At 35.0% G+C, this 24984-nt stretch overlaps 1 protein-coding gene across 4 annotated transcripts in view; it reads right to left on the reverse strand.

The window, feature by feature from the left end:
- The window catches only part of FSTL5 (follistatin like 5), a 701705-nt gene that overhangs the window by 153880 nt on the left and 522841 nt on the right, over window positions 1-24984 (reverse strand). For all 4 annotated transcript variants that reach the window (XM_026499588.4, XM_026499587.4, XM_057310158.1 and 1 more), the window contains exon 8: window positions 14890-15010. In XM_026499588.4, the coding sequence (XP_026355373.1) occupies window positions 14890-15010 (121 nt within the window). The remainder of the gene's footprint in view (window positions 1-14889; window positions 15011-24984) is intronic.

Consider the following 24984-nt stretch of genomic DNA (forward strand, 5'->3'; position numbering starts at 1 on the left):
AAAAAAGATTATATATTTTACTGATAGACAAATGCAACACTAAAAAGTATCTTATCTTTATTCTAGAGAAATAAATCTCAAGGGCTGAATAGAAAAACAACTGCTGGTGAAAATACTACCAAGTAAAAACCTAAACTGGCAATTAAACTTCCATACCCCACTGTCTCTAAGAATTAGGTTTGTTCACAGTGTCAAGGAGGAACTGAAGTAATTTAAAAATATACTTTCATTTTCTATCAGGACATAAGTAGCAGAAAATGAAAACAAAGGAAAGGTAGAAAGACTGATTAAACTGGAAAAGAGAGATTTACTTAGGAGGACATCTTAGAGGCCAGAGCAGCCTGACAGGAAAAGGAAAATTAGATCTTGAAGTCCAGTGCGTACGCTCGCTCTCTCTCTCTCTCTCTCTCTCTCTCACACACACACACACACACACACACACACACACACACGCATGCACATGCACATGTCATGAACAGGCAGCTCTTAAAAAGGGTATCATTCAAAACTAAGGACGTTTTAGTTGTCTATTTAATAAAACCTAGGTAGTCCCCCTGCGATCCGACAGCTGAAGAGAATGGAAAAATCTCAGAGAACAGACTAGAATGATTTCTCAAAGGGATCCTGAACCAGGGACCAAAGGGGAACATTTATTTATCTATTCATATGCACTTATCAAGCAAATAGCACTGTTCTGGGTACCAAAAAGCAGAGAGACAGATATATATATATATATAGAGAGAGAGAGAGAGAGAAGGAATCTTCTCCAGTGAAGGAAGACCAAAACTAAACTATGAACATATTAAATAAGTAATTTGCCTCACTTAAGTCTAAGATGCTATTATTTATGTATCAATAACAAAGAAAAAAATTGCTTCCAGTTTAATACACATTGCTCCTTATAACCCTAGATTGTAGGGTTGTAGGTTATAACATTTATTTCAAGGATGTTAAAATATAAGGGGAAAAAACCCAGTGTAAATAGTATGTTAGGATGTATGGAGTTATTAGAAGATAGTAGCACTATCGATAAATAAAGTTGAGAGTGACTGCAAGTGGGAAGGTGGGGACTAGTTATAATTCTAAATTGTATAGTCTGCATAGATTTCAATAAAAAAGGAACACTTAACCAAAGAGTTGAAGGAGGTTGGAACTGAGCCTGGTGGGGATCTGGAAAGTTTCTTCAGGCAGAGGGAATAGCCAACTGCAAATGCTTGTTATATTTAAAGACAAAAAGAGCATTAAATGCAGCTGGAGTAGAATTTACAAGGGGAAGAGTAGCAGGATAGGAAGATGCCACAAAAATGCGAACATTTAGTGTTTCGAAGGGCATGCAAAAGACTGGCTTTTAATCTAAGTGACACTGGAGGCCATGATAGTATTTTAAGCACAGTAGGGACATGAGCAGACCTCACAAAGGTGAAGTTAGGGATACACAAAAATAGGAAGGATTATATAAAGTCTAAAATATGCAAAAATGAGAATCATATTTCACAGATCTCTATCAAGTGTTTACACCAATTGTGGAAAAAAATATTAGAAAGACAGAAGAGCAGCTTAAAATTCTCATAGCATTCCAGATATATTTCAAAATGACAGTTATTGCAGGTGACCCTGGGGCTATCCTCTACAGCTAACGGCACATGACCAGGAAATATATGGAATGAAGAGTCCGAACGAAGACAGAGCGAAGAGGAAACATGCTAAAAGGATTCTAGGCAGGATAATGATGGATCATGTCTGGACACAGGTTAGATATTGTTCTAATGGAAGAAGAACCTCTGGGTGAAAGTATTTGAATCAAGAAGGAGAAGGTGGAAAATATTTGTTTGGACTGTGAATGTTTTTGGCAGGTCCAGATGCAATATTTTCAAATCTCTCGCTGTGACAGATCCCACAGGACAACATATAAAGAAATACATGAGAACAAAAATGTTTGGGCCCAAAAGCAGAGAGCAATAAAAAAGAAGGAAGACACTTATTTCTAGCATACTGCCCTGCCAAAGGAGAAAGGAAAGAGTCCAAATTAAGACGATAATGAAGTTGGTGAACTCTCCTGAAATAAATAATGGAACAACTAAGAGAAAGAGAGCAGTAGAGCAGGGGAAAATGTAATAGAAATAAACACTACACAAGGTCTGCAATCCTTCTAAACTGAGGAAATGATACAGTGTAGAGCTTATGGTGAAGTTAAGGTCAGCAGTAGTCCCCTGAAGGCGTAGTTTTCAGAAACATTAATCTCAATTTTAGTTTCAGAATCAGCTAAAGGCTATATGTCAGCTGAAGCAATATGGGGCCTTGGTGAAATCCTTGCGGACCTGGTTTCATAAATGCAAGTAATTCCATGTGGCAATGGGTCCAAAAATGCTTATTCCCCAGAGACAACATGATTGTCTTAAATGTTTTCTGAAAGAGGTGGCACTTTACACCATTTGGTCTTTCTCCCAGAAAGCTTCTGAGCATTGTGTTCTCATGGCAAAATCAGGCTAGATGCACACTAAAAGTATTCCTGTTTCTTTCTGAGCCCAGAGCCAGCTTCTCTTTCTCAAACTCCCTTACAACAGAATGTACTAATTATGAATCCTCATAAGTAGGCAAAAGTGCTATCTGCTATAAGGCCTACCCTATAAGCTTCCTACACAATCCTTCAAGTGTTGTCTCTTCTGTTATATGCTAAAAACAAACAAACAAACAAACAAACAAACAAACAAACAAACAAACACAGAGGATCTAGTAGGGGACTCCAAGGCTTTAGGGAAGTGATTCTCAAACTATCTGTGATTGGGAGATCTTTTTCTTTTTCTTCAACCTCTATAGTTACCAGATAATAAGATCCTTTATATGGATGGTGTAGAAATATGCAATTACTATAAAAAACTTTTTGAGCTTACTAATAATTTCTATACTTTATTTTATGGATGGATAACAGTTAACAGTTCAGAGAAATAGTTCACAAACTGTAACAAGGCCATGCGGTAGCATTGTCTTACATAATACTGTGGCCTAGAGATAGAAGGATCCTGGATCACTGAATGAATCAAATAGAGCCCCTCTACCAATCTGCAGTTGGACTGTAGCAAAATGAGAATAAACCTGATAAATAAAGATAAGATGTTGGTTGAACTGATTTAACAAAGCAACAATACAGTCATGGCTTCAATAAGATATAACCTCTGATACGTGGTCATAAAATGGTATGGTGGCTTGATAGTGTGGACATGGTTAAGTTGTATAACAAAGAGACCCATATACAGTGACTTAAGCCAAAAATAAGTCCTTATAAATGGCAAAAGGTTAGTTTGGTAACTTGATCTTGTTACAGAACCCAGTGTTGCTGAAACAATGACTACAGATTTAGTGGCTTAAAGCAACAAAAATTTATTCTCTTACATTTCTAGAGGCCAAAAGTCCAAAAACAATTTTAGTGAACTAAAGTCAAAGTGCTGGCAGGGTTGGCTCATTTTGGAGTCTTAGGAGAAAATCTGTCTCCTTGTAATTTCTGGCTTCTTGAGACTGTCTGCATTCCTTGGACTAAACCCCCTTATCAACCTCTTCCTTCTGTTATCATATGTCCCATTTCCTTCTTTGACTTTCTTGCCTTGTTTGTGTGAGGACGCTTATATTTAGAATTCACCCGGATAATATCTCCAACTCAAGCCCCTTAACTTAATCACATATGTAAGTCTCCTCAAAAGCCATTTAAGGTAACATTCACAAGTTCCAGGGGTTAGGACATTATTAAGCCTTCCACACCCAGGAGCATCCTATCATTTTCTTCTGCTAACTTTAAAACAAATTCCTTTCTCTAAATTGAACATAACTTCTCAGCTACTACTATCAGATCCATAGTCCAATAAGCAGAAACAGAGAAAAATAGGAAGGAAAGCACATATCTTCCCTTTTATGTTAAAATCCAGACATTAGGGGCACAGTGGTGGCTTAGTCAGTTAAGCATCTGCCTTCAGCTCAGGTCATGATCCCAGGGCCCTGGGATCGAGCCTCACATTGGGCTCCCAGTTCAGTGGGAAGCCTGCTTCTCCCTCTGCCTACCACTCACCCTGTTTGTGCGCTCTCTCTCTCTCTCTCAAATAAGTAAAATCGTTAATAAACAAACAAGCAAATAAATAAGTAAATAAAATCCAAACATTAAACACATTAGTTATTATCATACTCTATTGGCAAAAACCTTGTCACAGGACAATACTTAGCTTCAAAGAGATCTACGAAAGGTAGTTTTAGGTGGGTAGCCATTGAATTGGCTAAAACTGGGCCTCTATCACTAAAGAAAACTATAGAATATTTTTTGGGAGATAACAAATAGTCTCTTTTTTAACACATAATCACACAATTAACCTATTTTGGAGTAGTTATGATCAATTAAGTATAATTTCTTTAACCTTGAAAAATTGATATAGAAAGACTCCTATTCCACCACAGCCAAACAAGCCTTTTGTCGTTATTGCCTCTCATTCTCCTCCCCTCATATACTACCGAGTACCTGCTGTGCTCTTGTCAGAATTAAGTACTAGACACTGAGAACAAGACAAAATTCCTAAATTTATTTCATATAGTGTTGATGCTGTCAACATCAGCCATGTCTACTAACTTTCAGAAGCTTTACAAATAAGGGTCATGAGGAAACTTGCCTCTAACTAATAAAACCTCTCAGTCTTTTAAAAAATGGTTCCTGTGAACCCTCTTACCCTGTTGGTAGCAATGCAAACTGGCGTAACCACTCTGGAAAACAGTATGAAGTTTCCTCAAAAACGTAAAAATAGAACTACCTATGACCTAGCAATTGCACTACTAGGTATCTACCCAAAGGATACAAAAATACAGATTCAAAGGGGCACAGGCACCCTGATGTTTATAGCAGCATTTTCAACAATAGCCATATTATGGAAAGATCCCAAATGTCCATTGACTGATGAATAGATATAATGAACATATGTGTGTATGTATATATATATATATATATATATATATATATAGTATATATATGTGTGTATGTATATATATATATAGTATATATATGTATATATACATATACATATATAATGGAATATTACTCAGCCATCAAAAAGAATGAAATCTTGCCATTTGCAAAGATGTGGATGGAGCTAGAAAGTATTATGCTAAGTGAAACAAGTCAGTCAGAGAAAGATAAATACCATATGATTTCACTCATATGTGGAGTTTAATAAGCAAAACAAATGAACATAGGAGGAAAAAAAAAAAGAGAGAGGCAAAGCATAAAACAGACTCTTAACAATAGAAAACAAACTGATGGTTACCAGAGCGGAGGCGGGTGGGGAGATGGGTTTAATAGGTGATGGGTATTGAGGATGGAACTTGTGATGAGCACTGGGTGTTGTAGGTAAGTGATGAATCACTAAATTCTATACCTGAAGCTAATATTACACTGTATATTAACTGACTGTAATTTAAATAAAAATTTGAAGAAAAAAAATGGTTCCTGTGAGATATAAGGTCATGATAGAAAATGTAGAGCAGATAAGCCTCTGCCGTAGATATATAGAACCAATATGAAACAACTGCTATCAAATGTTGCAAAACCACCAGCAGAAGATCATGATCCTCGAAAGAAAAGAAAAAAAAATAGGTTGAGTTTATAATTGCCTCAGCTTCCTGCCTAGAGACATTTAATTTACATTGATGTGAGGCAGAGGAATTAAAGGGTCTTGCTGAAATAAAAGAGATTGGAATTCAGGAAACCTTGAGATCTGGAATTTGTAGGGAGAGTACCAGAAAGGACAGAAATATGGAGCGATAGAGAGCTATAGGAATCTGAAGAAGGTATGTGTTGGGTCTTTAGCTCAAACTATAGGATGAAACTCCACAAAGTCAGGCAAAATTCAATGACTATAGAAAGAACTACTACTAGGGAGCTAAAATTTAAAATCTCTAAGAGCTTACTCAAGGATAGGTGACATATGAGTTAGATTAATCAGACTCCCAAGTAGACAGACCTATTAGAAGGCCTACTAGATTAAAGGAACTTCATTAAACACCTCATAGACACCCTAGAAACACTACATCTTAGGAAAATAGTGAAGCAAACCCTAGTGTAAAGGTTACTCTAGAAATACTCAAATCGAGTTAAAAAGAAAGCCTCAAAAAGGGTATAACAGATACGCCACTAAGTTAATGTCAAAGCAACACTTCTAAAAGGAATCCCGCAAATCTCTCTCACCAATTTCCATCATCTAAAAGAAAAATTAAAAAAAAAAAACGACAACAACAGAAGACAGATGTGAGAAGAAGGAAAATGTGACTCATATACAAGAAAATATTGATCAATAGAGAAAAACATAAAATTTCAGAGACCATGAAATGATCTTCAAAACACCTGGTACAGATAGGTTCAAATATTTAAGGGGAAACATGAACACAATTAAGGAGAAAATGGGGATTATAAAAAACAACTGAAACTTCTAACATTGAAAAATTCAATATCTGAAATATATTTTTAAAAATACTTTGGGCTTAATGGCAAATTATACATGCAGAAAAACAGATTTGTGACTTTGAAGTCAGAGCAATAGAAACTATCAAAATTGAAGTATAGTGAGAGCAAAGCACGAGTAGGAAAACAAATAAAACAGATTTTAGTGGCCTGTGGAAAAATGTCAAGCAGTCATGCATATCTGTAATTGAATTCCTAATGGAGAGAGAAAGCAGAAATCTACTTAAAACAATGGTCAATTTGTTTTTCCAAATATGTTGAAAAATGTATATCCCAAAGTCCAAGAAGCTGAATATTCCCTACAGGATAAATACAAGTAAAAAAAATAATAATAATAAGTAAATTGCTGAAACCCAGTGAAAAATGAAAACTTTAAAAAACATCCAGAGGGAAATTAAAAACAAAACAAAGCAAAACAAGAAATATAACTGACTTCTCTTCTCTTCTATTCTCCTGCTGAGTACGGAGCCCTACTCAGGACTTGAACCCACAACCCTGATATCATGACCTGAGTTGTAATCAAGAGTCAGATGCTTCACCAACTGAACCACCCAGGCACCCCAGGATACTTACTTATTAAAAGCAGAAATAAAACAACGTGTTGTAGAGTTTATAACATACATAGAAATAAAATACTTGACAATATTATCACAAAGGATTGAAAGGGAGAGATCAAAGATTTCTGTTTTAAGGTTCTTATTTTAAATGTGAAGTAATCAAATATTATTTGAAGATACATAGTAATAAGTTAAAGTTGCATAATGTAAGTATAGCTTATAGCTACACTTAAGAAAATTGAACAAAGAGATATAGCTAACAAGCCAATCCTGAAAATAAAATAGAATTCTAAAAATTATGCAATCCAACAGAAGGCAAAACACAAGGAAATAATAAAGAATAGATATGACCATTTGAAAACAAATAGCAAGATAGTACACTTAAATCTAATGAGAATTAGCCCAAGATAAAGATGTTGAAGTTATACCAAAGCCATAAATTTTTCAAGGACCTCTCTCACCAAAAGAGAACAAAATAAGAAATTAGGGAAGAATTTGATCTTGGACTTTACTTGTAATTAAAACATTTGGACTTTCTTTAGATTTTATGTTGCAAGGGCAGAATACTTTAATTTTGAATATTAATTACTTTGGACAAATTTCTTTGAAACGTTAATCTTTGAAGTTTTATTTCTCTGTGGGAATTTAATAATTAGATTACATATTAAAGTTTGAGCATCTGTATGCTCTTGCTATTACGTAATTGTAGTGCTCGATGTCATGATTTAATCTAATTGCAGAAGCTCCGAAGAGCTCTATTGTGCAGTGTAACAACTGGACATAATTAAGCATGGGGAATAACAGAGACAGAACTTTCAGACTCTGGAGTTCATGAATTAACATAATGTTCAATCGTATTTCAAAGCCTTCTGGAAGCAAACATATGGTGCCTACCAGTAGCTTACAGAGGGAGCAACCAAAGGGCAACGATTATTATTAAGGTAAGGACATTCTTAAATGTGAATGTCCCCAAAAACAGCTCTGAGAAAAGAACTTAGATTCATGTTGCTGATTTGGGATGTGATCCCAGGAAACACAAGTTAGAGACCAGGAAAGTAAGATGGAGGAAAGAAAAATGGCGAAGGAAGGAAGGAAGGAAGGAAGGAAGGAAGGAAGGAAGGAAGGGAAGGAGGGAGGGAGGGAAGGAGGGAAGGAAAGGAGGAGGGAAGGAAGGAAGGAAAGGAGGATGGAAGGAAGGAAGGGAAGGAGGAGGGAAGGAAGGAAGGGAAGGAGGAGGGAAGGAAGGAAGGGAAGGAGGGAGGGAGGAAGGAAGGGAGGAAGGAAGGAAGGGGAGAAGAAAGAAAAGAGAATCATGTAGAATGCACCTCAGAATTTTCCCTCTGAGTGAATGGGAAATGGTGATACTTACTTTTTGACTTGTGTCCCTCACTGGTTCAGGACTGTCCCTGTAAGACATTAAATCCCTGGCACATCTAGGCTGCCTTGAGTCCAGCTGATAAAGCTTCCTGTGTCAAATAAAATTCTTAGGAAGAGCAGTTTGGGACAAGTTCCTGTAGCATCAAGCTGTCAGGGGATGTCCACCATGGTTGAGGTGGCCAGGGTGGGCTTTTGGGCAAGACATCAACACTGACACCGTCTGCTGCCGGGCCTCATGAGAGGGATGACTGATTTGATGCGTGGCTGGTCCCACCCCCTAAGACACAGCCACTTCCCAAGATAAGCTTAGTTTCAAGTCGAAATTAAGAAAATAAAGCCGGAGTGTATAAGGAAGGAACACATACTCCCACTTCTCATGTCTCTAGGGAATGACATTTCTAAAGCAGTGATCCTGAAACTTGATCAGAATCACGAGGAGAGTTTGTTAAAACACAGATCACTCTACCTCATGCACAGAGCTTCTGAGTCAGTAGCTGTGGGTGCACCCTGAGAATTTGCCTTCAAAACAGGTTACTGATGCTGCTTGCCCAGGAACCACAGAGAATCTCTGAGCCAGAGTAACCTTCAAGGCTTTTCTTTCTCTCATCTTTTCCCTCCTAATTGAGGGAGGAGGAGTGAGAAGGGGGAGGTAGGCCTCTCACCACCTGCTCTCTGGATCTTACTGCTTGCAGCAAGGTTTTATTCCCGTCTGCACTTAGGCTGGGAAGGCTGCCTGTGACTGGAGAAGGAAGTTCAAGTCTATGATGCAAGACAAACCAAGCCATTGTTGCCCAGGCTTAAGCCATGTTCTCTAAACAGCTTTGTCAGTAAAGAAGGTGATGCTGGCATACCTGTACCTCTGGCTCTAGTGTCTTCTTTTAGATGTTTTCAAACTTTGAAGGAGAAAAATGGGGGTGTTCTATATGGACATCTTATAAAACCAGCAATTTTGTGCAGACTTTTCTGACATGAGCAGGAAAAAAAAAAATCCACTTGATATTATGTGTGAGGTCTTAAACAATATGAACGAGAGAGAAATTACAACATACATTCTGGGTCTATTGTGAATAGGGACAAGCTTTCTGCCCAGAGGGTAGTGTAAACACTGAATGACTTTTAAAATTTCAAACATTCTGTATCATAAGCTGAAGATCTAAAGACGATTTGCTTTATGTAAAAAGAAAAGGAAAAGCATGAAATGAATTCCACTGGCAGAGTCAAGCTCCTTTGATTTATACATAATGTTTCTTCTGACAAGGACACAGAAGCACTCTCATATTTCAATAATCTAATTTTGCATTGTTTGAAAAGAAACAGGGCTATTGATAGACTTATTTGGCTTGCACCCTGGGATATTTAAATAGTCTTTGCACTTCAAAAACACTTTCACAAATTCCAATAACTTGTGGTATTTTCAGAGCTTTTTATGGTAATCGATGATCTATTTTATTTTTATTACTAATTGAAAAATTGTTCAGATAAATATGTTAAGTTTTCTATGAAAACTTAATTTTCTAAAGGCCTTTTTAACCTTTTCGGAAAAGTGGATGAAGAGTAGAAAATGAGTCAAACCAGTTTAGAGATTTATTTGGTCTATAAATGTGCCATTTGGCTAATCTGATTTGCATTTTCTTGCATTTTCATGTATTTTTCCATTGTCACAGTTCATTCCCAACTATTTTTTTTGTTATTGGCCTGTAACAATATTCTGAGTGATCTCAAGTTTATCCTACTTATTTATACACAAAATATACATTTAAAGTTATTATACCAAATATAAAACACCATAAAACCAAAGGAAAGGAAAACACCAAAAAAAAAAAAAAAGGAGAAATCACTTGTTTAGTGCTGCTTTACAGCTAATCCTACCACTTCTAAGTAATTTTATAAAGTGTCATTGCTCTCCTACTGTTTTGCAAAATGTTTTGATACACCAGACTTCTTTGTGACAAAGATGGCCACTTAATTCCCCGATATTTATTCCTCCTTGTAAATAATTGAACCCTTAATTGTTGTGGCTGGCAAAACAAGACCAAAGAAATATACTTTAATCTCTGCATTTAGAGAGGGTCATGGAAGTTATTGGTACTTCCATTAAAGTTATTTTAAAAGTGCTCTCTCAGGTGACAGGTGTTATTTTTCCTTCCTCTTTCTTCCTTTTTCCTTGTTGAAATATGACTATGATGATTAGAATTTCCACTGCCATTTGGAAAACATGGGATGACATGGAGAATGGAAACTGTGTTCTAACCACAGTAGGGGAAGCAAAGGATAATGGTGACATGATGGAGTTGCCTTCTGAAACACCTCATCTGGGCTTCTTTTATGCATAATAAAACCACAGCTGTAGCTTCCTGAAGCCCCTGTTATTTGGGGTCTCTGTTATTACGCCCAAAGGTAATCTGTTACTGATATACACATAATATATTTTCTACTGAGCCTTCTGTTTTCTTCAAATAGGTTTAAATATTAAAGATGATCCTTGAAATGCACTTATTATCTTCCCTCCTTGATCAAAATGCAGTAGAACAAGATTTTGATCTACTATGGTTGATGTTGATGAATTAATGTTATTCTTCACTTCATTTCTCCTTTTCAGCTAAGACTAGAACTGGCAAGTTAGATTTAGAACAGCTGCCTCCCCGAACACCTATCAAACCTTAGTGGTTCATACATTCCTTTGCACAAACTTGACCTAATTAAAAGTGTTTCTGATAAAGAGAAAGTGCCAGATGCCTTAAGAAAATGCTTTGAGTGAAGGTACTGCATTTCGCTCTCTTTAGTATCCCGTTCTCGCGGTACTTGATCAACTTGGAAACACCAGTCAATATTTTACTTCATTTCACATTTCTCATGGTCTCACTGCTTTCCTTACCTACCCCTTACCTTACCTTACCACTTTTTCTGTGGTCCATCATTATAATCATTTTCTTGTAAACTTGTTTATTTTCCTCATGCCTGTCTCTCTCCCACTTACTCACCTGACAAAATAAAATGCTGATTAAACCCAAATCTCTTCTTTCTATGATTGCAAATGCACAGCCACCCACAACTGAAGGAAAACATACTAATATATATCACCTCAAGAACACCCAAAGATCTGCCTGACATACCAACTACCGGCTGCTATTTCCATCACTCTCTTGCTCTGCAAGATAATTATTTTATATCTCTTCTGCTCAAACAAGCACTTACAAACTCCGCACTTTCAATAGTTGGTATTCCTGACTGCACTGAAGAAATCCAAGCAATGCAAAGAGGATTATTTCCTCATGCTCCCACCCTGAGCATCTGTTCCCAGTCTGTCTTGCTCCCTGTTTCAACAGATTAACTATTCATCTTCCAAAGACCAATCCCTCCATGTGTGTACTAATTACATCAACTTTTAAAAAACTTGACTACTGCAATTTTCCCTTTTTTCTCTTAAATGATCTGCATTTCCTCTTTACTGGATTATTCATATCAGCATAAAAGAGTATCGTATCTGCAATGTTTATAAAATCCCCCCTTTAACTCCACATCACTCTCTAGCAGCTACTGCAGTTCCCTCTCTGTTCAGTCTCAACCAATGTTCAGCAATAATATTATTATTTTCCCTTTTTGCAAACCCCATGCCTTCATAAAAACATTTATACGAAGGATTTTGAAGCAGATTAAACACAGTAGAAGGTAATAGAAAGAGAAGGGTTTTACTCCCAAGCTCTGGGATCTTTGTTTCTAGAAGGGAGAAAGCATTAGATCTCACTGGTAGTCAATGCTAGTATTGAAGTCCTCTAAATTAATTCATAATGTTGAGAATGATGGTCTTGGCTCTGTTGCTAAGGCCTCATGGTTCCTTTATTCCCACATTCCATCTTCAGAAAAACCTTGAGATCACAGAGGAAGCCGTTCATTCACAAGGAGGGGATGAAATAGGGAAGCTGCATTTCTCCAGTGCTGTTCAGGGCACATCTTGCAACAAGAAAGCCTGCAGTTTGGCTCAAAGCCTTCTTACTGGGCTTCCCAGCTGGAGCATGCAAATGAGTAAGTTATGTAATAAGCCTGCTTAAGACATGAATGGGGAGCAGAAACTCCGAAACAACAGTGATTTGGAATGGTTCTCATGCTTTACCAAGCATCACAATTACCTAGGAAGCTTGCCAAAATGCAGATTTCAAATCAATTTCCAGAAAGTCCTGGTGGAGTCCAGAGTTCTACATTTTTGATAATTTTGTCATGTGATTCTGATACTGCTAGAACATGAACCATTCACTGCTCTACAAACTATAAGAGCTCAACCAGCCGGTCCTTAGACTGACGAACTAGAACTGGGAGTGAATATAAAAGACAGAACTAATTGTTAACCAAAACAAAACTGGAGAATCTCTCAGGAAACAAACAAAGAGCTCAGAGCATCAGTCTTGTCAAAGAGGCCATTAGTCTGTAAACAATCACAACAAAGAGGGAAGAACCAGATTTGCAACAACAACTATTTCCCCAGGATGCTTCATCTAGGTAGAGAATATCCCCCCACACAGATTTGTTCTGTCCTCTCAAGATTGCGTATCCCCAGGTACAACTGCTGTATCCAAAGTCCTACTCCAAACATCTGAGACCACTGGGAATACCATGCATCACCTCCTTTGTACCTTGTCTGCTCTCTTCACCAGCGTCCTTGAAAGTTCTCTTCCAAGCCTTGACCCATGTTTAGTTACAACTGGGTTTGCATTAGAAACCAAGGCCTAGATCTACTTCTGTTGAGTGCCCGTAACAGTCAAACCATAAACTCTCCAATCTTCTCAACCTTTTTTTTTTTTTTAACATTTTTTAATTGATTTCTCAGGACACACTTTCCATCACAAGGTGCTCATTCTAAGTCTTGTTTTCTCCACTTGTTGACCTCAGCTCCAAGGCTCAATTCTTAGTATGAATATTTATACTCATCCCTAAGGTGACCTCATCAAGCTCCAACTTATGGCTTTAAATACAGTTTTTGCACATTGATATTATCTAAATATACATCTTTAGGCTGTCACTCTCCTCTGATCTCCAGACTTACATACTGAATTGCATACTTGATTTCCATCCAGAAATTGTATTGAAGTTAACTTGTCCAAATATATATATTAGTCTCACTCAGTCTCCAAATATGCTGCTTCTATATCCAGTTAATGTCACAAGGATATATCTAAATGCTTCAAATTACTTGGGTTTATTTTTTAAAAATTCTCTCCTATATTTACAGGCCATTCCTCAGTAATATCATCAGATCTACTTTCAATAAATATTCTAAATTTAACCACTCTTTATCTCTTCATCATTAACACTATATTTTAAGCCACCATTATCTCTTTCCTAGACTATTAAAATATTTTTTTAACAGATCTCAGTGATTCCAGTCATCTTAAAACAAATTAGAATATGCCACTTCATACATTAAATACTTTGATGGCTTCCCACATTACACTCAGAATGGGAATCCAATATTTAATTAGGTCCCTAGGGATCCATGTGATCTGACCCCGGGCTACCTCACCAAGCTCTTATCTGTCACTTTCCTCTTAATTCATACAAACCACACTAGCCATCTTGCTGTTTCTATGGCATGCCAACTAAGCTTCTGTTTTCTTTCAGTAAATCATGAAGTAAAGTAATATATATATCAATATGGAAGTGAATCAGTGTGAATTAATGTATCTTACATACAATCCTATACAATCAATTGAACTAAATAGCCAAAATTTGAATTAAATCAGAAAAAGAAAAAAACCCTCTGATTATAAGAATAATATCAGGAGCCCATGGGTGGCTCAGTCGGTTAAGCGTCTGTTTTTAGCTTAGGTCATGATCTCCAGGTCCTGGGAATAAGCCGGAGCCCAGCTCCCTGCTCAGCCGGGAGTCAACTTCTCCCACTCCCTCTGCCCGTCCCCCCACCCCCAACCACATGCTCTCTCTCTCTCTCTCAAATAAATAAATTAATTAAAATCTTAAAAAAAAAGAATATCAGCCTACATGCCCAATGTTCACAGCCATTAAATTAACCGTTGAGAGTATAACATTTGCTGTACATAAATAGCAGTTTTTTATATCAGTAATAAGATCAACCAGATAATCTGATTAAAATTTCAAGATGCTTAATTTTTTCAGTTTCTAAAATTTATATAGTTGCCTAATTGTTGATATTTAAATTTCAAAAAGTAATTTAAATTTCTTATGCTTTAATTTTCCAATTAGAATGAGTTAGTTACTTTGTACTATTTCACGATGAGAAAAGTGGTAAAATTTATAGCATTTATTCACTAAACCACCTGCTTTTTAAATTGAAAAAGGTTTTACACTGACAATAAGTCTTAAAACAAAACAAAACAAACAAAAACCGAGGTCTTGTCAAATTAAAAAAAAATGAAGCCTTGCCTTCCTAATCAACTGTGATATTCTTTGAATTTATAGAGAAGCATAAAGCAATGATAACAACACCATATTTCTTACCGTTTACTTGGAAGATGTGTGTCTGAAAGACTTGTTCATAGCCATCTGCATAGCAGGTGTAATTGCCCATGTGAGTTGTGGTAACCTTAGTAATATACAAGGAACCATCATCTCCAAAGTCCTATAGAAATAAAATAAAATAAAATGAAATAAAATGAGATCTTTGTATTTAAAATGTATTATAACAACTCACTTTTTTAAAAAGTATATTCAGGAGGAAAGTAAATAGGCTAAAATACTGTTTTTAAATTATCAAAATGATCATTGTTAGTCTTATAGAGTCGGAAGACCTATAATTACCATTTTCTCAAGACATGTTTTATTCAAAAAGTGTAATTTCACTCATACATACAGCTTTTTAGTATTTATTTGAATTATATGAGTTTATATATAAAGTAACTCAATTCCACATATTTTTTTTCTAATTTAGATTACAACAGTCTCCCCCTATCCGTGGTTCTGTTTTCCACAATTTCACTTAGCCATAGTCAACCGCAGTCTGGAAGCAGATGATTGTCCTTCTGATGTGTCATCAGGAGGTCAGTAGTAGCTTCATGCTAAATCACAATGTCTGCATCATTCACCTTGCTTCATCTCATCATGGAGGTATTTTATCATCTCACATCATTACAAGAAGTAGCATGAGTACAATACAATAAGATATCTCGAGAGAGACCACATTCACATAGCTTTTATTACAGTATATTGTTATAATTTTTCTATTTTATTATTATTGCTCTTAATCTCTTACTAAGCCTGATTTATAAATTAAACTCTATCATAGGTATGTACATATAGGAAAAAACATAGAATATATATAGGGTTTGACACTATACACAGTTTCAAGCATCCCCTGGGGGTCTTGGAATATAACTCGTGAGGATAAGAGGGTACGGCTATACCTTTTTAATTAATATAGCTGTAAAACGACTTTTTTCTTATTTGTAGCTAAAATAAATAGCTCTTAATTATATTCTCTACACTAATAATTGTCCATTAATTTTTATATCCTTTAATAATATGTTTATCCATGGGGGAAAAAAATGAAAGCAGTATGGTGTCAGTGATAAATTTTATAACTATATTGATAGAATATGATTTTTTAAACCCCAGAAACAATCAATATATTAAAACAAAATAACCATACTATTTCAAATCTATGGAGACAAATTTATGACAATTTTGGAAAAAAGAAAAAATCTCATACTGTTTGTTAAAATCAAACCAAGAAGCACCTCTGGAACAGCAAAGACTAGAAAATCTTCTCTTCCATAAAGGCAATGAATACACTGCAGTAATTGTCAAAATCAACTTCTCAGAACTCTGGAAAGAGATTAAAAAAAAAAAAGGCTTGCACCAATCTACAGAGCATTTACTCCAAAAAATAGTTGGATCTCGGTAAGAACAAAGAGATTTGTGGCATCCCTCTCTCCACAGCTGCATGGACGCCTTGAACCATCAGCTTTGTAATTTTGCGTGCTGAGAAAACCATCATCCTAGCACACACTGGAGGGGAAGAAAAAGCTTGGAGCTCCTCCAAGGTCCCATCCCTGAAGAACTGTCACCATTTGACCTATCTAGCAGCCCCCTGAAAACTTCCATTTTTGTGACTTTTTTTTATTTGAGTAAGTCTTTGAGCTCAGTCTGTGTGAACAGTCCTATCCCTAAGGCCTTTATTGAAAAGATACAACAGCTATTGTTTAACATTACAATTCTTATGATGGAGATACTGATTAGAGATAACGATAGGTGCACCAAACCAAACCAAACCAACAAACAAAAACTTAAAAGGAAAAATGGAACTGGGATGTCAATAGGGGCATATGAAAAAATCTGCATATTTCTGGGAATCTAGAAGGCCATAAAAATGTGCAAGACTGCAAGACTGTGTGCATGCCCAAAAGAGGTGTCATATATATATATATTATATATATATATATATAAATTTTTTTTTTTACATTTTAGAATTAAGAAGAGACTCCCTAATCTCTCATCTCTGATTGGCTTTGAGGCCCTGCACAGACAGAAAGTGAAGGCTAAGACAGACTTGTAACTGCCTAGGGGAGCACTGAATGCATAACACAGAACAGAAATAGAGCACCTTGGCCAAGTCTAGAAGACTTATTGACTCAACACATTTAATTAAATATCTGTTCAATCATTAGCTCATCACTAAACTGACCAAGATTTCAGTGATTAAATATAGGAAACTAAAGAAAAATAGATAAATTATACTTTATCAAAATTAAAAACGTGTGTTTCCCAAAGGATACTATCAAGAAGGTGAAAAGCTCTTCAACAGAATGGGAGAAAATATTTGCAAATTATTTACCTTATAAGGGCTTGTATCCAGAATATATGTATATGTATATATGTATATGTATATGTACAGACACACACATAAAACTATTACATATATATATATATATATATATATATATATAACTATTACAGTTGAACCATAAAAGAAGAAACAATCCAATTAAAACAATGAGCAAAGAATTTGAATAGATACCTATCAAAAAAGAATTACATATGGGCAATAGGCACATATAAGGATAATCAGCATCATTAGTCATTAGGGAAAGGCAAATGAAAACCACTATGAAATACCCCTTCACACCTACTAGGATGGCTAAAATAAAAAAGACAGTAACAATTGTTGAAGAGGATGTGGGAAAACTGGAACCTTCAAACATTGCTGATGAGAATATTAAATGGAATACCTACTTGGAATAACAGTTGTGGCAGTTCCTCAAAAACTTAAACAGACTTAAGAGTTAAACTTCCTTAAACAGAGTCTCATATGTCTAACAAATTTGATTTCTAGGCATATACCCAAAAGAATAAAAAAAAAAAATCTGTACAAAAACTGTACATGAATATTCATAGTAGCATTACTCATATTAACCAAAAAGTGAAAACACCTCAAATACCTATCAATTGATGAATGGATAAACACAAAGTGGTATATCTATGTATAATAGAATATTATTTGGCAATACAAAGGAATAAAGTACTGATATACACTACAGAATGAATGAATCTTGAAAACATTATGTTAAATCAAAGAAACCAAACTCAAAAAGCCACAAATCGTATGAGTTTATTTATATGAAATGTTCAGAATGGCCAAATGTTCAGAATGGAGTCCTTTTTGGAGTGATGAAAATATTCTAAACTTTGATAGCTATTATGGCTGCAGAATTTTCAGAAAATATTAAGAACAGCTTAACTAGACATTTTAAGGGGTTATTTTATGAATATTATATTTCAATAAAGCTCTTACTGAAAATAAGTTATATATGGAATAATAACATTTACATATTAAAATAAAACCATATCACTTTGGCCAATAGAATCTTTATTTAGTGTAAAAATTTAGAAATCAAAAAAGAATGACCAAATATGCTTATGTAAAGAATAAACACTTCTGCATTACAAATATTGTAAGCATTAAAAGAAAGAAAATGAACCACAGGTTATCCATGCAAAATATAAAAAAACAATGCATTTTAATCTTTATTTAAATAGTAGTATTATATGTCAGATACTGCTCTGAGTAATTCATAAATATTGACATATTTGATCCATATAACAAACCTATGAATCTTAGTACTAGAGAATCTACTAAATTCCTCTCACGTTACAGCAGCAGATACTAAGATGCTAAGTAATCTCCTTAGTTTCTCTTGGCCCCTAATTAGTAGAACTAGGATTTGAAACCTAGTAGCCTTACTCCAGAGGCTGTGCTTTAAACCCCTACACTATGCTGCCTTCCTTGTCAATCACAGATTCAAATAGGAATAAGGACAGGAAAAGAGAAACAAAGAAGAAAGTCAAGATAAAATGCCCAAAACAAAGGAAGTCTGAAGAAAAGAGGCTAGAAATATAGTGAAAGCACATATGGAAAAGGAAGAAGGAAAGCTGATAGATCTGGGGCTTAAGTCAAAAGCATTTAAAATAAGTCAACAGCATGTCTCTTCCCCTTCTCAGCAGCAGAAAATGAGGATGACTGTAACAGTGCTGTTGCACTCACTCTTCTCAAGATGTAATTGGCAAATTTTCAACATCTTTTACTACAAATACTACTAAAAGGTTTTTTATATATGTGGTAACTTTTAGGATTTACTCTTTAAGAATTATTGGGTGGAGCAGCTGGTTGGCTCAGTCAGTTAAGAGGCCAGTTCTTATTTTGGCTCAGGTCATGATCTCAGGGACTTGAGATCAAACCCTATATAGTCAGCAGGGAATCTGCTTGAGATTCTTTTTCTCCCTTTCCCTCTGACCCTCCTCCTGCTTGTGTGCTCCTTCTCTCTCTAAAATAAATAAATAATTTTTTAAAAAATGCTTGTTTATTGTTTCTTCCAACTTTTAACTTTGAAGTTTGCTATCTTTCATGTTCGTTCCCCAAATTTTTAATGCATTCTTCATCTATTGTGTAGAATAATTTGGTTTGAAGATTGTTTCATTCCTTATATCAACTTTATGATTAGACAGGCTTTTTTCATGCTGATTTAATATAAATATTTCCCAACATTTCTTTTTTTTTAATGATTTTTTATTATGTTATCTTAGTCACCATACAGTACATCCCCGGTTTCCGATATAAAGTTCAATGATTCATTAGCTGCGTATAACACCCAGTGCACCATGCAATACGTGCCCTCCTTACTACCCATCACCAGCCTATCCCATTTCTTTCTCATTTCCTTATGTTCATAAAATTACATTTTTATCTTTTAACATTTCCTTTTTATCTTTTACAGAAGTGAGCATTCATCTTTACTTTTTTCCTAAACTATAACTAATTGTATCAGCAGAATTTGGTCAGGAAACCCCCTTCCCCATTTGTAATTGTACTAATGAGCACTAGGTGTTATACACAACTAATGAGTCGTTGAACACTACATCAAAAACGAATGATGTACTATATGCTAGCTAACTAAACATAATAAAAATAGATAAATAAAATAAAAGAAAAACAGAAAAAAATTGTTATCCTTATATCTTTAAAATATCATAGTACCTAGTGACTTACCAATATTCACATAGTAGCGCTCAAAAATATACCTTGTATGTTTCTGACTTTACCTATATTCAGACCATGTGCATTTCTTTTAAAAATAGCTTCCGCTCTAACTGATACTCATACAGATTGATTGCAATCAAGAAAATTACTATGAAGCTATTGAACCTGGGCCCAAAAATAAGGAAAATGCATTCTCAGTCAAGAGAGAAAGAGACAGAAGGAACAAGGCAGAAAGAGGGTGTGAGAGGAGGAGAGAAGAATAAGAATGAGAATAAAGAGGAGGGGGACAGGAAGGAGGAGAAAGGGCGCCTGGGTGGCATAACGGTTAAGCGTCTGCCTTCAGCTCAGGGCATGATACTGGCATTCTGGGATCGAGCCCCACATCAGGCTCCTCTACTATGAGCCTGCTTCTTCCTCTCCCACTCCCCTGCTGTGCTCCCTCTCTCGCTGGCTGTCTCTATCTCTGTCGAATAAATAAATTAAAAAATCTTAAAAAAAAAAAAAAGGGAGAGGGTGAAGAGAAGGAGTGACAGAAAAGTAGGAAGAAACATACTGTATCATTTAGCTGAAGAATATTTCTTTAATAACTGTCAAATAAGATAAAATTCTTCAACATCATATAAGATTAATCATACCACATTTCTACAGCTGCCAGGGGGAGCGTAAAGCTACAGGGAAAGCCTCATGACCTGCACAATAGGAGAGGATTTAGAACCTGAACCCCAAAAGGAGAGTCACTGTGTGATACACATGCATGATAAAACTCCCTGCATCAGCACAGGCCACCATTAAAAACCCTGCTCACTCTTAGGGCAGCGCACTTTGGCTAGAGAATGGAAATGCCAGCTATAAAGCCTGAAGCAGTGATTCTGGTTAACACTGAAGCAGACAGTTGACATGCAGCAGGATAAAATGTGGAAAAGCCAAACTTCTATAGAACTCAACTAATAATGTTTAGAGTTACAAAGTATTTTGGGAAAGATTATGACCCAAAAGTCATGACTGATAACCTAAGATATCCAGTGTGCATAAGGTTGACAAGCAGGCAAGGAGGCAAGCACATACAAGAAAGATCCACTGCAAGCAGAACAAGTCTGGAGACCAAATCAGAACAGAAAAGAATCCTTTCACGGGACAAGAATAATGGGAAGTAATTGTAAAAACCCTAAGCATATTTGCTATTTGTAATTATTTTTATATTCATGTATGCCAAACTGTAAATAGGTCTTGTAAAGTATATTTTCAAAAAATACTTTTTTTAAGTCTCCATAAAATCTGAAATAAACAACTTTTCCATATGCTGTTCTACATAGCTACCTAGAAAGCATGAGTCTTCCCTGTCTATTATAATCAAGATTTGTTTGCCTAATGATATGAAAATTACCAGAGAATATAACCTTGAGAATATTCATTTAAAGTATCTTACTGCTATGTCTTATTCTGTAACATGAAATTGCTTTAACTTAGAATATTTTCTAAATTAGCATAGGTGTGACCCCTTCTAGTTTATATATATTTGTTTTTTTCCTCTTTCTTCTAAATAGAAGCAAAATCTTCCAGTCTCAATTTCTTTCAATATACAACTTTATAATCACCTTTTCAGACAGCTTTTCTGTATAAACAACACTTTCATTTTCTCTCATCATTCTGAGTAAGGCATGGATCTTTTCACTACACTAACATTAAACCCAATAAATATTTATTGAACACTTAAATATGTCAAGTACTATGCTAAATACTTTATATAAATTATCAAATTTCATCCTTTTATACAATCTTTTTTTTTATAATGATTTTTTATTATATTATGTTAGTCACCATACAGTACATCCCCGGTTTTCGATGTAAGGCTCGATGATTCATTAGTTGTGTATAACACCCAGTGCACCATGCAATATGTGCCCTCCTTATTCCCATCACCGGCCTATCCCATTCCCCCACAATCTTTTTCAAGTGCACTACTGTTAGTCCCATTTTATATATAAGAAAACTGAAATAGCCTCATGTTAAGTTTGCGGTCACCAACTCCTATGGTCTGAATGTTTGTGACTCCTTCCCAATTCATGCATTGAAATCCTAATGCCCAATACGGTAAAAGGAGATTGGGCTTTTGGAAGGTGATTAAATCATGGGAGTGGAACCTTTGTAAATGGGATTAGTGATCCTTTAAAAGAGACCCCTCACCCTTTCCACCATTTTAAGACACAGGGAGAAGTCACCTACTCTTAGCCAGGAAGAGGGCTCTTGCCAGTACATTAATGTGGTAGTGCTTTGACCTTTGATTTCCCGGTTCCAGAACTGTGAGAAATAAATTTCTGTTGTTTATGTTACCTAGTCTGTAGAATTTTGTTATAGCACCCCAATGGACTAAGACACGACCAAAGTGAGGGGTCTAAGATGTGCATCCAACCTACAGAATTGAACTACTACAGAACTGAATTACTCTCATTGTTATGTAATTCTTAATACATCTTCCTCTTTCCAGATTCTCCATTATTTTAGCCAAACTTCAAAATTACCTTTGAGTTTTTTAAATATATATTTTGAGAATATACATAAGTATATGCACTACATATAAAAAACATATAAATATATATACAGATACATCAATCCTACTCTTTACCTTCATCCTGATTCAGCACACCTAATCTTTAAATCTTTCATTTTCTCAGCATTTTTCTAATCGTAAATAGATTAAACCAAACGTGCAATTTTGATACTCAGCCATGGTTGAAAATTATGGCCTTAAAATAGAGAGTCTTTGAATTCAGGGACAAAATCTTGCACTTATTCTAGGCCCCCATTACACCTTTATAACCTTGCTGCCAATAGACGCTCCATAAATATTCCTTCAGTGATTAAATCTTTATAAGCCTCGACACGATTAAAAAGTTGCCTCAAGGCACTGATGTCTGGAAAGTCAACAGAAAAAACCGAAATCATTTATTTTGTTGAGTTGATTGTTTATATTCTTTTCAAAGCAGTAAAAAAGAGAACTGTGGTTAAAAAGAAAATCTGTAGCACATTTCTAAAATTTAAAAAAGTTTTATGGCTACTATTGTCTATAATCAATTACGTAAGAAGGAAAATTAAAAGATTTAACAACCTATAAATGACAAGCATTGAATATGCAGGGCAGCACACATCAGGTATGATTATACCAGGTCATAACGACTGATTCAGGCCTGTATCTAACCATGAGCGTTTATGCCAATCCGAAAGAAAATCCCATCCATTAAAAAATGGTAAATTTGAAATTTAAAACTTACTTTCCTATCTCATATTATGTTCTCCATAGTTCTAAATTGCATGGTACCAATGTTACGACACTTTAAATGAGATAGTCTATGTAATATCCATTGCTTTGATACATACTCACATTATAGTATTTGAAATGTTGATTATGCTAGTGTGCTTTTACTTTGCAATCTTGTGCAAGCTATTTTCCTACCTTTTTATGTGTACAAAATATATTTTCATAAAAGAGCAATAAAAGTAATGTAAGCAAACATCTACATATTGAAGTTGACTAAGTACTATTATCTCATCATGATTTATGTGATTTTTCTAAAAAATATGGAAGTTTCTCACTAGTCTATTAGATATTAATCTATCATCAGTAAATACAACAGTGGTATATAAAATTCAATAATATAAATTTGATTTGTTAAATACATTATTTTCAAACCCTTTTTTTCCTAAAGTAAGCCATTTCATGTGTTAATTTTAAAAAGATACACTAGAAAATAAATAACCTAATGTGAACTGAAATTATTATTTCAAGTTGATAAGCAAACAAAAAGTCAAGCAACGGCACTCTTTCGTGAGGAAACCAAAACCAACGTTATGAAAACCATCTGTAACAGTATTATTTGATGCATTTGTGAATATTTAGATTATTTTATTTTACTGAAGAAAATAATCATATTTTATTTTACTGAAGAAAATAATCCTACACTAATTTGAAAAGATATAAGCACCCTTATGTTTACTGCAGCATATTTACGATTGCCAAGATATGGAAGCAACCTAAATGCCCATTAATAGAGAAATGGATAAAGAAGCTGTGGTATGTATATACAATGGAATATTACCCAGACATAAAAAAAAGAATGAAAACTTGCCATTTGTAATATTGTGGACGAATCTAGAGGGCATTATGCTAAGTGAAATGAGTCAAAGACAGATAAACAAACACCATATGATTTTACTTACATGTGGAATCTAAAATAAACAAATGAACAAATAAAACAGAAACAGATTCAGATACTGAGAGAAAACTAATGGTTGCCAGAGGGGAGACAGGTGAAATAGATGAAGGGGATTAAGTGGCACAAACTTCAGTTATAAAATAAATAAAACAAGAGGACATAATTCACAACATAGGATATATGTCAATAATATTGCAACAACTTCATATGGTGATAGCTGGTAGCTGGCCCTGTTGTAGTGATGCTTTTGTAATGTATATAAATATTGAATCACTATGCTGTATATCTGAAGCTAATACAATATTGCATGTCAATTATTCTTCAATAAAAAGAGGGAAAAACCTACAAAAATTTTCCATTGATATAATAGTAGGTAATAAGATAAATTTAAAAAAAATCTATCATTTTTACAGAACTACTATTCAAAGGATTTTACATATATACGGAGTCAGATTTGCCATGAAGCTGATAAAGATTAAGTTTCAGAGCCCCTTATTTGTTCAAGCCCTTTCCAAGGATCTTTGAAAGCAGCCCTACAATGTGTTTATATTTTAATGTGTTTCTGTAAAATTTACAAATATATTGAATTTTCTGTGATTTCTTATTGTAATAAACATCCAAGTTTTTATCTCATTGCTATTTATAATTTGTATTCACTTTCTTAAATAAAGCACCTTCAAAATGTAGGTGCTTTAAAACTTCAAGGTCATATAACATTGAAGCACCTCTGATTATATTAATTCTTTATATTTTGGCAATACTATGTTTTACACACAAAGAAACAGAAGTCAAAAAGATGAAGTAACTTATCTATGAAGACTATTTAGTTGATGATATGATATTAAAAACTAG

The sequence above is a fragment of the Ursus arctos genome, unplaced genomic scaffold (assembly GCF_023065955.2).
Source record: "Ursus arctos isolate Adak ecotype North America unplaced genomic scaffold, UrsArc2.0 scaffold_11, whole genome shotgun sequence".
Lineage (NCBI taxonomy): Eukaryota > Metazoa > Chordata > Mammalia > Carnivora > Ursidae > Ursus > Ursus arctos.